The sequence below is a fragment of the Cucurbita maxima genome, unplaced genomic scaffold (genome assembly GCF_002738345.1).
Source record: "Cucurbita maxima cultivar Rimu unplaced genomic scaffold, Cmax_1.0 Cma_Scf00004, whole genome shotgun sequence".
Taxonomy (NCBI): domain Eukaryota; kingdom Viridiplantae; phylum Streptophyta; class Magnoliopsida; order Cucurbitales; family Cucurbitaceae; genus Cucurbita; species Cucurbita maxima.
Window position 1 is genome coordinate 4780139 of NW_019272020.1, and position 11066 is coordinate 4791204.

Sequence of the window (11066 nt, forward strand, 5' to 3'; positions counted from 1 at the left end):
ATATGAGCGAAAGAGGTATATTCAAATTTAAATATTTCTTATTAAATTTCTATTTTTGAATTTGCTACAATATTGCTTTTTGGTTGAACTACATTTGTTTGTTCGATATTTATTTATTTTTTATTATGAATTATTAACTTTTGAAATAATAATTAGCGTAATTAGAATAGATTTAAAACAAATTTGAATTTTTTTTAGTTTACGGTTGATTTATTAAAAAATAACAATAATTTCGTGATAATACAAATTTTAGATTTTTTTTAGTGGAAATTCAAATTTTTAAATCCAGTCTTATCCATTATATTGTTACATTAAATTTGTATGATTACGAAATTTTAATGTTAATAAATGACTATAAAAATACATTCAAATGAGTCCAATTATTAATCAAGTTATTAAATAAATTTTGTACTATCAATAAAATTTTTAAATTTTATCAAATTGGTCCCTAGATTAAGAACATTATCAAGTTTTTACCTTTTTTTTTTTTTTTTTTTTTTTTTTTTTTTTTTTTTCATTTTCTTCAAAAACTAACTCACCATTTTAACATTTAAAAAAAAAAAAAACTAATAATCTTAAATCTTAAATTCACACCTTCAACAAAAAAAAATTATGTGGATTTAGTATTGTTTTTCTTTCAATACCTATTAAGAGGATATTTTGGAGATATATTAGTTAGAATATATGGGCGATATTTAGGGAGTTGTTAGTATAATTTATATTTCTTAACATGGTATCAGAGCATCGATCGTCGTGTTCTTAAATATCAAAATTTTCTTTATGGCGGAATCAGCCAAATCCAGCTTTAAAATTTTGGATGTTGATTTAACACATCCTTACTATATGCATCACTCTGATCAGTCAGGATATTCACTTGTTCCAATCAAATTAAATCCTGGAGTAAATCAGTTATGCATGCTCTTATTGCCAAGAAGAAAATTGGCTTCATTGATGGCACAATTGAGGAACCGCCCCAAGATGCAAATTCAACCGAATTCGAACTCTAGAATCAGTGCAACAGTATGATAATATCTTGGTTAACTCATTGAAGCAGATATCGCTAAAAGCATTATTCACGCCAAGACAGCTCATCAAGTGTGGGTTGATCTTTGCGATCAATTCTCACAAAAGAATGCTCCAGCAATTTTTCAAATACAAAACTCGATAGCAACGATGTCACAAGGAACCATGGTACTGTCAACATATTTCACCAAGCTCAAAACACTCTGGGATGAACTGGAAGCGTACCGCACACCATTTACGTGTAATCAACGTCAAATACATATTGATCAACGCGAAGAAGACAAGTTGATGCAATTGCTCATGGGGCTCAATGAGTCTTATAAAACGGTGAGATCTAACATATTGATGATGTCTCCATTACCTAATGTGAGGCAAGCTTATTCATTACTTGTACAAGAAGAGATGCAGTGACAGGTAATCTCTGAACCTACTGAGAATTTCTTGATTGCATCAGCAGTGCAGAAGAAAACAACATATTCAAAATTCGCCAAGGACAAATCGTGTGAACACTGCAATAAAAGTGGTCATACAATCAATGAGTGTCGAATTCTTAAGTTTCAGTGTAAGTTTTGTGATAGAAGGGGGACATACATAAGATCGGTGTCGACAGAAAAATAATTCTACAAGGACAAGACAAGTCAATCAACACAATCATCGTGGATACCGATCATCTGCAAATATGGCCGATGTTTCACAGTTGAATACAGAAGAACAATCACCTAATTCCATTCCAAATTTTTCTTCTGAGCAATTACGACAGATAGCACAAGCCTTATCTGCAATCAATCAAAACCCTTCTGGTAATTCTGACAATCACATCAATGTTGCAGGTTTGTTTCCCATATCTACATTATCTGTTAACTCTGCGAGTTCTAATTCATGGATTCTCGATAGTGGAGCTACGGATCATATAGTATCAAAATCTTCTGTTATGACTGATCCAAAGGCTGCCATCATGTCTACAATAAATTTGCCTAATGGAGAGACAGCACGTGTGTCACATACTGACAATATTTTCCTTAGCCCTAACCTTAAGTTAAACAACGTTTTATGTGTGCCTTCATTCAATTTAAACCTAATGTCGATCAGCAAACTTACCAATAACTTGAAATGTTATGTCACCTACAGCGAAACTTGTAGCAAAGGGATACACTCAGGTTGAAGGTATTGATTACACAGAAACATTTTCCCCTACAGCGAAACTTACTACACTTCGTTGCTTACTCACTGTTGCTGCTGCTCGAAAATGGTTCACCCATCAGTTGAATGTTCAAAATGTCTTTCTCCATGGTAATCTAGACGAGGAAGTTTATATGTCTTTACCACCAGGTCTTCACCGACAGGGGGAGAATACAGTATGTCGGCTCCATAAATCTCTTTATGGATTAAAACAAGCTTCTCGCAATTGGTTCTCCATATTTTCTACAACTATACAAAATGCAGCTACACTCAGTCCAAAGTAGACTACTCTTTGTTTACCAAGAGTAAACTAGTCATTGAATTTTCTCGGTCTAGAAAAGGAATTTTTATGTCTCAAAGGAAGTATGCTCTAGACATCCTTCAAGACACAGGCCTTACACGAGCACGTCCAGACAAATTTCCTATGGAGCAAAATCTAAAACTTTCTTTAACTGAAGGAGAGAAATTGAATGATCCAAGTAAATACAGACGGTTGATTGACAGATTAATATATTTGACCGTCACTAGGTCTGACATAGCTTATTCAGTTCGTATGCTTAGCCAATTTATGCATGAACCAAGAAAACCACATTGGGAGGCAGCTCTTCGAGTTCTGAGGTACATCAAAGGCACTCCTGGTCAAGGACTCCTACGGCCATCTGAAAACAATTTAAGATTACAAAGCATATTGCGACTCTGACTGGGGTGATTGTCGAACTTCCAAACGGTCTATTTCTGGGTTCTGCATTTTCCTTGGAAATTCAATTATTTCTTGGAAGTCTAGAAAGCAGACTAATGTGTCCAGATCATCAGCAGAAGCCGAGTATCGAGCTGATACATTCTTCAAGACTTGAATGTTCCACTGTCCGAACCAGCATTATTATATTGTGATAATCAAGCAGCATTACATATAGCAGCCAATCCAGTTTTTCACGAACGTACGAAACACATTGAAATAGATTGTCATATAGTTCGAGAAAAGTTACAAGCTGGAATCATCAAACCGTGTTATATTTCGACCAAAATGCAATTGGCAGATGTTTTTACTAAAGCTCTAGGAAGACAGCAATTTGACCTTTTGAAGGACAAGTTGGGATCGACATACACTCGAGGGGAGTATTAAGAGGATATTTTGGAGATATATTGGGAATATATCTCAGATATTTAGGGAGTTGTTAGTATAAATTTGATTAATGGTGTATTTTATTTATTTACCAGATTTATTAGTTATATATATTTTTTTATTTTTAGGTATTAGTTAATAGTTTGTATCTATTTAAACTTGCTAAAAAGATCATACACTTTTCCAAACACGGGCGCAGAAAAGATAAGGCGATTAGGCTAAAAGTAAGGAAGTTTCGTCCAACAACGGGTGGTAACAGTAATGAGAAATAGTCAACAATCGAAGATTATGATCTGAATAAATATTTCACTTAAATGTCAATTTTCCAAGATCTCGAATAACCATTGCATTAATGAATCTGGCTCAAAAGACTACCTTAATCAAACTATCCCCTTTGCATCATAATAATAGTAAATTATACCTTCAATTCACACAATATTTTAAATAATTTTTTTATTCGAAAGTATATTGCCAAAGTAATAATTGCAACACTTTATAAATAAAATAAAAAATTTTTATAAATAATTATGTGATCTCACCATTGGAATCTAACAATCTCAGCACTAAATGATTAAGTGTCTTGGCTAACGCACCACTCTATGTCTGGCTTTGATGATATTTGTAACAGTTTAAGGCCACTGCCAGTAGATATTTCCTCATCTTAAGATTTTAAAACGTATCTGTTAGGGGAGATTTTCATACACTTATAAAGAATATTTCGTTTCACCCTCCAAACTATGTGTGGTGTGACTAATTACATTGAATAATTAATGTAAACTTTTGTATTGAACTTGAACTAGCACACATCACTTTCAATGAAACACAGTGTTTATGAATTGGAGTCACTCCAAGAATGGGTAAGTAATTCCAAACTCAATCACATGCCTTCCTATTATCAACTTAGAATCTTTCCAAAGATCTTCAAATTCTCAATGATAATTAAAATATATTGAGATTAATTTATGAGGTTGGCTGGGAATTAAATTTGTGTTTGTTGTGGACCAAAAAGCAAAAAACAAAAAAGTAAAGGGGCTAGGACAAAAATTTAGAGAAAATATTAGGGTAGGACGTGAAAAGTGAAAAATATTCCAAACTCATTAGCCACCAAGAGATGAAAGCTATGGGATAGGGGTTGAAAATGGTTTATTTGACATATCATTGTTCAATAATTGTCGAGTTAGATCGTTTGCCTCGACTGCAGGTAATTTTATACCATATTACTTCTACTCTACGTTTCACTACAGTTTCACTTATGGTAAATTTGTAACGACTCGATCTACCGTTAGCAGATATTGTCCTATTTAATTTTTTCCTTTTTGAGATCCTTGAAAGGTTTTTAAAAAAGGTCGGCGAGAGAGAAGTTTCCATACCTTTACAAATAATGTTTCGTTCTCCCCCAACCGATGTAGATCTCACAGTTGTCGTTGTCGTCTAGATACTGAGAATTATTCAACAAATTGTTTTTATCCTTTCAAGTCGCAATAACTCTTGTCAACCTCATACCAATCATATCCAATTTATGAATCTGAAAGAAAGTTGAAATCTTCACTCTCTTTCAAGTGTTCAACAAAAAATTTCAAGGTCGAACAAATTTCATCCTTTTGGTGGTGACTTTTGTCACCAGTTACAAAGACGTGAACTTTGCTTCTACTTTCAATCCAACTGCAACCCGGAATTCTCTTCATCCCCTTCTCCTTCATCTCCCTTCTTAATATCGACACACTATGCCATTTCCCGGCTGCTGAATGCGCGTTCGACATCATTACATACGACGAGACATCACTTGGATCCAAGGCCAGGATTCTTTGAGCTGCAAGCTCCCCAAGTTCCATATTCGAGTGAATTTGGCAGCCCCCAAGCAATGCCTTCCAAAACCCGATCCCTGGATCGAAAGGCAGGTCGTGTATAAACTCCTCTGCTCGTTTAAACTGACCTGAACGTGAGAGCAAATCGACCATACAAGCATAATGCTCGGGTTTTAACAAGCTGGGGTTCTCGAGTTTCGCCTGATTGAAATATGAATAACCTTCATCAACTAGGCCAGCATGATTACAAGCCCATAACAAGCTAAGAAGTGTCACTCCATTGGGTTTGCAGCCTGAAAAACTCATCCTCTGATAGAAATCTATGGCTTCCTTTCCCCTACCATTTTGAGCATAACCACAAAGGACAGCATTCCATGAAACTGTATTTCTTTTGTCAAGCAATTTATTGAAAACCAACAAACTATCTTCCATACTTCCACATTTTGCATAAAAACTAATAAGCGAATTGCTCACGAACACGTCGAGATCGCCCAAGAACTTGATAGCACAAGCATGAAAACTCCTCCCTATTCCAATGGAAGCTATATTAGCAGCTGCACATAAAGCACAAGGAAAAGTAGATTGAGTGGGCAAAAACCCTTCTCTGAGCATATCAATGAAGAGATGCACAGCATCTTCATTGTGTCCCTTTTGGCTAAACCCGCCAATCATCGCATTCCAGGACACAATGTTTCGCTCGGGCATTTTATCGAACACCCGGAGAGCAGCTTGAATCTTCTCTGTTTTCAAGTACCCAGAAATCAAACTAGTGTAAGAAACCACATTAGGCATCTTGATATCATCAAAAGCCCTTTGAGCTTCTTCAATGACACTCAACTTGACATACAAATCCAAAGCCGCACTACCAACAAACACATTAGAATGAAGGCCTATTTTTATGGCACAAGCATGAAGCTGCTTGCCAATATCAATGTCTCCGAGTGCCGTTGCAGAGTGAATCACAGTGCCAAAAGTGAACTCGTTGGGCCTTAAATTTAACACAAACATTGCAGAAAATAGACACAATGCCTCTTCGTGTTGATGCTGCCTTGCACAGCACCCAATCATAGCGGTTGCAGAAACCACGTTTAATTGAGGCATTTTGTCGAACAGTTGGCGTGCATCCAATTCACCGCGAGGAAATGGGTCTTTCTTGGATTGTACAGCCGGAGTAACGACGGCGCCATGGGCATCCGCTTTGAGTTTGATCAATTGCCTACAAGATGATGAAACGTAAGATCTTCTCCATATGGGTATCATATGGTTGGGTTCTGAACTTGGAAGATTGGAGATCGAACGGACGAGCTCGAATCGCAATTGTTTAGCGGCAAGCACAACAGAGCTACTGTAAATTATTGAGCTTAGATCATCATCAGCTTAAGAATTCAGAAGATTGATGGATTCTGTACTCCATTAATGGCAGTTTTTGATACAATTTTCAAATGGAAGAAGAACCCAATTGCTTCAAAAGCTTATCTTCACGTCAAAAAATAAAAGAATATATTAACAGACAATAAAACATCGCGAAATTAAAAGAAGTTTCCTTAAAAAATTCTATGAAAAATTAATCATTTAAATTAAAATATTTCTAAAAATAGGTTTAATTGAGAATTAAAACACTAAACTTAAAATGAAATTTAAATAATTATCCAAATATCTTTTTATATTTTTAATTAATTTAAAATGCATTAACTAATAAAATATGCTACTAAAATGAAATTTAAGGAAGAAAATAATATATATTTTTTTATCCTTTTAAAATTTAATAATTACTAGTTTTCTTTTTATTTTTTACTTTTAAAATATTGTATTTTTTATTGGTTTAATTTCAATTTAGTCTATGGACTATAATATTTAATTATTTGTGTTTAATAAATTTAAAATAGTTAAAGTAATTATGATAAAATTAATTTTTTGTCACTAATAAAAATTATTGAAGGATCCACTTTTTAATACTATTTTAAATTAATTAATTAATTAATTAAAATTTAATAATAAAAAATAGAGTACAAGTATAAAGTCTATAATTTTAAGGACTAGATAAAAATCAAATTAAAAAAAATTTAATATTTGAAATATAAGGGCCGAAGGAAAGATAAGCCCAAACCAAGTGTTCTGAAATATGGGCTTGGCCGTTTTATGGCCCATGGCCAGATCACCAACGACGACTTCTTTCCCCGTTGTATATGCTCCGACTTCTCTGTTGCGCTGCTTCTGCTCACCGAAGAGGGGAGTCTCTACTCCGACACCACAGGCAGCCATGGCCATATCCACCACCATTTCTCTTCCATTTACTTCTCCATCTCGACGCTCTCTCGCCTCAATTTCTTTTCTCCGATCGTCTGTTTCTTCCACACTTCAACTGGATTCCCTTTCGAAGTATTCCGCGCGGAGAAGAAGCCCTAGGCTCTCCGTATCCGCGTCTTCCGCTGGCCTTGAAGTTACGGAGAAAGCGCTTTCGTCTTCTTTTCTTGACCGGAGAGAGAGTGGCCTCCTTCACTTTGTTAAATACCATGGTCTCGGCAATGACTTCATCCTGGTAATGACTCTTTGAGTGTGCTGCCTGATATGCTTTTGTTTTGTTTTGTTTTGATTTTCTTTAAATTGATTGTAAATGTTTGTTCTATCTATGGCTTATCTGTTGGAGCTTTGGATTTGAAATGGTGGAAGTCTGAAATCGGAACTTTGTAACTTAACCTTGCTACTCCAGTGATGTTAATCATGGAAAATCACATGGATTTTAATAAGAAACTAATTGGAAACTTTTTCTCGGCCAGTCTTCTCTTCATGCAGGATAGTTTTATTCATTCTCTGCTAATCAGTCTGCATTTGGGTATTAGTCTGATATTAATTGCAAGTGAGCTTGAATAGGTCGATAATAGGGACTCATCAGAGCCTAGGATCACCCCGGAGCAAGCTGCGAAATTATGTGATCGAAACTTTGGGATCGGTGCTGATGGAGTTATCTTTGCTCTGCCGGGCGTTAATGGTACTGATTATACCATGAGGATATTCAATTCCGACGGGAGTGAACCGGAGGTAATTAATTGTTTTTTTTTTTTTATAGAAATAATTTACTGTTATTGTATTCTATCAATTACGTCTGAGTCTGCATTTTTGTGCGCTTGTATCTTATAGATGTGTGGTAATGGAGTACGATGCTTTGCCAGATTTATTGCGGAGCTTGAGAATTTACAGGGAAGGCATAGGTATATCTTCTGCTGTTTTACCATTGTTTTATCTTTTCAGGCCTGCATACCGTTCCAACATAGTATAGCCCTTTCAAAACACTACTTAAATTGACCTTTCGATATTAATATTTCTAAGATGAACGTTTGCTTAATATTTCAAAGATGAACGTTTTCTTTCGATATGAATCTGTTTCCTTGTGTTGTTGACCTATAAAACTAATTAAATTGTTATAGCTTAGATCTTTTATTTCATGTTCATTTATGTATTAATTTTCTGAGTGAACAGTTTTCTATTCATAATCTTGCAGTTTCACTATTCATACTGGTGCCGGTCTCATTGTTCCACAACTTCAGGATAATGGACTGGTATATCTCGACAGATTTTCTAATCTACAGTCAACTGCTGTTAAAATTTTTTAGAGTTCTTGGGAGGAAGTTTGGGTGTTTTTTTTTATGTTTAATGCTTGCTTTGGGCATCTGTTCACTGGGCTTCTTTATACTTTCTTTCACTTTTCTCCATGAAAGTGTGGTTTTTTTTTTTTTTTTTTTTTTAAATTTATTTATCATTTTGAAGCCTTTATAGGCACATCTTAACGTACATGCAATGTCAGGTAAAAGTAGACATGGGCGAACCAATTCTCAAAGCATCAGATGTGCCTACCCGATTGACACCAAATAAAGACCAATCTGTTGTTAAGTCAGACATAGAAGTAGATGGAGTTGCATGGAGCGTGACCTGTGTCAGTATGGGAAACCCCCATTGTGTAACTTTTGGCAACAAAATTGAGCAGGTATTTATTTAGAAGTACATTTTGTAACATCTCATTCACTGTTCTAAATCTTCTTAAAGTTCTTAAAGTGGATTACTTTGGCTTGCCCTTTTGTTTTCTCTTCTTTTACTTAAATATAATCACTTATCAAGTTATATATATTGTGTACTTGATGTAGTAGATTAGAGGCAATAAGTGACGATTTAATATTCAGTACAAGAATTCTTGAGTACTTTGTAGGCTCGGGTCCGTAAGAGTACACAAATTGTATTTATCAGAATTTAGTTGATTGATTGAGATGTGTTCAACGTTGTTATGTTATCTATTAGAGCATTCATGAACCATGGAGTACAATTATATTAGGAAGCAATACTAATGATGTCTAAGCTCCTTCAACATTGAAATCATTCCTTTCCTCCTCTGATCTAAAATAGCTTATGGCAGTTTAAACCCTGTAATGCAACTTCATAGAGTCTTGAGGTCATATGACTGCCTCTAGTCATTCTGTTGGAACTTTACCGTTTATTTACTACTTGTGCTGATTTTAGCATGGTTATGAACAGAATCTGCAGGTTGATGACATCAATTTAGCTGCAATTGGTCCAAAATTTGAACATCATGAGATGTTTCCAGCACGAACAAATACAGGTTGGTTTTTTAGCGAGTTGGGAGTTTCAGCCTTTTCTGGTTGAGATATATCTTTGAGCAAATGTGTTTTTTCTTGATGTCCACGACAGAATTTGTGCAAGTCTTCTCCAATTCACACCTTAAAATGCGTGTTTGGGAGCGTGGTGCAGGTACAAATTTGATATAATTTAAAGTTGTAAGCATATAATTATTGAAACGCTTCATAACAAACCTGCCTTCTCAATGTCACTACAGGCGCGACGCTTGCTTGTGGAACTGGAGCCTGTGCGGTTGTTGTTGCAGCAGTTCTTGAAGGTCGTGCTGGGCGGGTAAGAAGATCAAGTGTATCTTGTAAACACAACGGAAACAATATATCATGGTTTCATCAGACAAAAAAATAAAGATCATGCGAATTTCAATCCTTTCCTTTAAATTTCCTAACTTTTGATCCAAATGTGTCGAGACAGAATTGCACCGTTGATCTGCCTGGAGGACCATTACAGATAGAGTGGAGTGAACAAGCCAACCACGTATACATGACTGGACCAGCCGAAGTAGTGTTCTATGGATCGGTTCCCCTACAATAAAATCATCCCATAGAATCAGGACAAAAGCAACTGTCAATTTTTGGTCTCTCAGCCGGCACACACCTCCTTTAGCCCCCTCGATAAGTACCATTAAAACCTGTACGTGGCAACTTATGAAATGCTTCTTCTGTTTGTACTTTAATGAATCTGTTGTGCACATTGTCCTGTTTGAATTATAATTGTCTTCTGTTTCTTGAGAATAAAATTTTTGTCTTTGCTTTTCTACTGATATATAATTTCGAACATGCAGACTTATTTTGCTTTGATTTCTTTTGTTGAATCTGGTTAGTGTTGAGTTTCCCACTTAACACTCCTGGTAACCTTGTAATTGTTTAAGCCCACTGCTAGTAAATATTGTCCGTTACGTATCGTCGTCCGCCTCAGTTTTAGAACTTGTCTACTAGGGAGAGTTTACAGTCCAAAATCCAACGCTAGAAAATATTATCCGCTTTAGTACGTTACGTATTGCTGTTAGCCTCACGTTTTAAAATGTGTCTATTAGGGAAATGTCTCCACACCTTTATGAAAAATACTTATAATCCTTTCTCCAATCGATGTGGGATCTCACAATCTTCTATCGTGAACATTATCCAATGTGATCATGCTTGCTTTGGAACCGTGTCTAGGAGAGAATTAATAGTATTGATTTCTAGGGAGGTGGATAGACCGTGGGAGGAGGTATAGGAGGGGACAAGGGTTAATATTGAAGTGTTACCCCTTCTCAAGTCCCTTTTGATAGTTAGTTCTTGTGCTCCCTTTTG

General features: G+C 35.5%; 2 protein-coding genes across 2 annotated transcripts; one reads left to right on the plus strand and one right to left on the minus strand.

The window, feature by feature from the left end:
- Nucleotides 1-4811: 4811 nt before the first annotated feature.
- On the minus strand, nucleotides 4812-6629 carry LOC111477616 (pentatricopeptide repeat-containing protein At5g42450, mitochondrial-like). The gene has a single exon (XM_023121479.1). The coding sequence runs from the start codon at nucleotides 6388-6390 to the stop codon at nucleotides 4843-4845; it is 1548 nt and encodes a 515-aa protein (XP_022977247.1). The 5' UTR covers nucleotides 6391-6629; the 3' UTR covers nucleotides 4812-4842.
- A 624-nt stretch (nucleotides 6630-7253) lies between these two features.
- LOC111477617 (diaminopimelate epimerase, chloroplastic-like) lies at nucleotides 7254-10536 on the plus strand. Its single transcript, XM_023121480.1, has 9 exons — nucleotides 7254-7669; nucleotides 8002-8169; nucleotides 8269-8339; nucleotides 8630-8687; nucleotides 8933-9112; nucleotides 9655-9739; nucleotides 9829-9888; nucleotides 9974-10047; nucleotides 10186-10536. Exons 1-9 carry the CDS (start codon nucleotides 7277-7279, stop codon nucleotides 10303-10305), a joined length of 1209 nt encoding a protein of 402 aa, XP_022977248.1. The 5' UTR covers nucleotides 7254-7276; the 3' UTR covers nucleotides 10306-10536.
- Nucleotides 10537-11066: the final 530 nt, after the last annotated feature.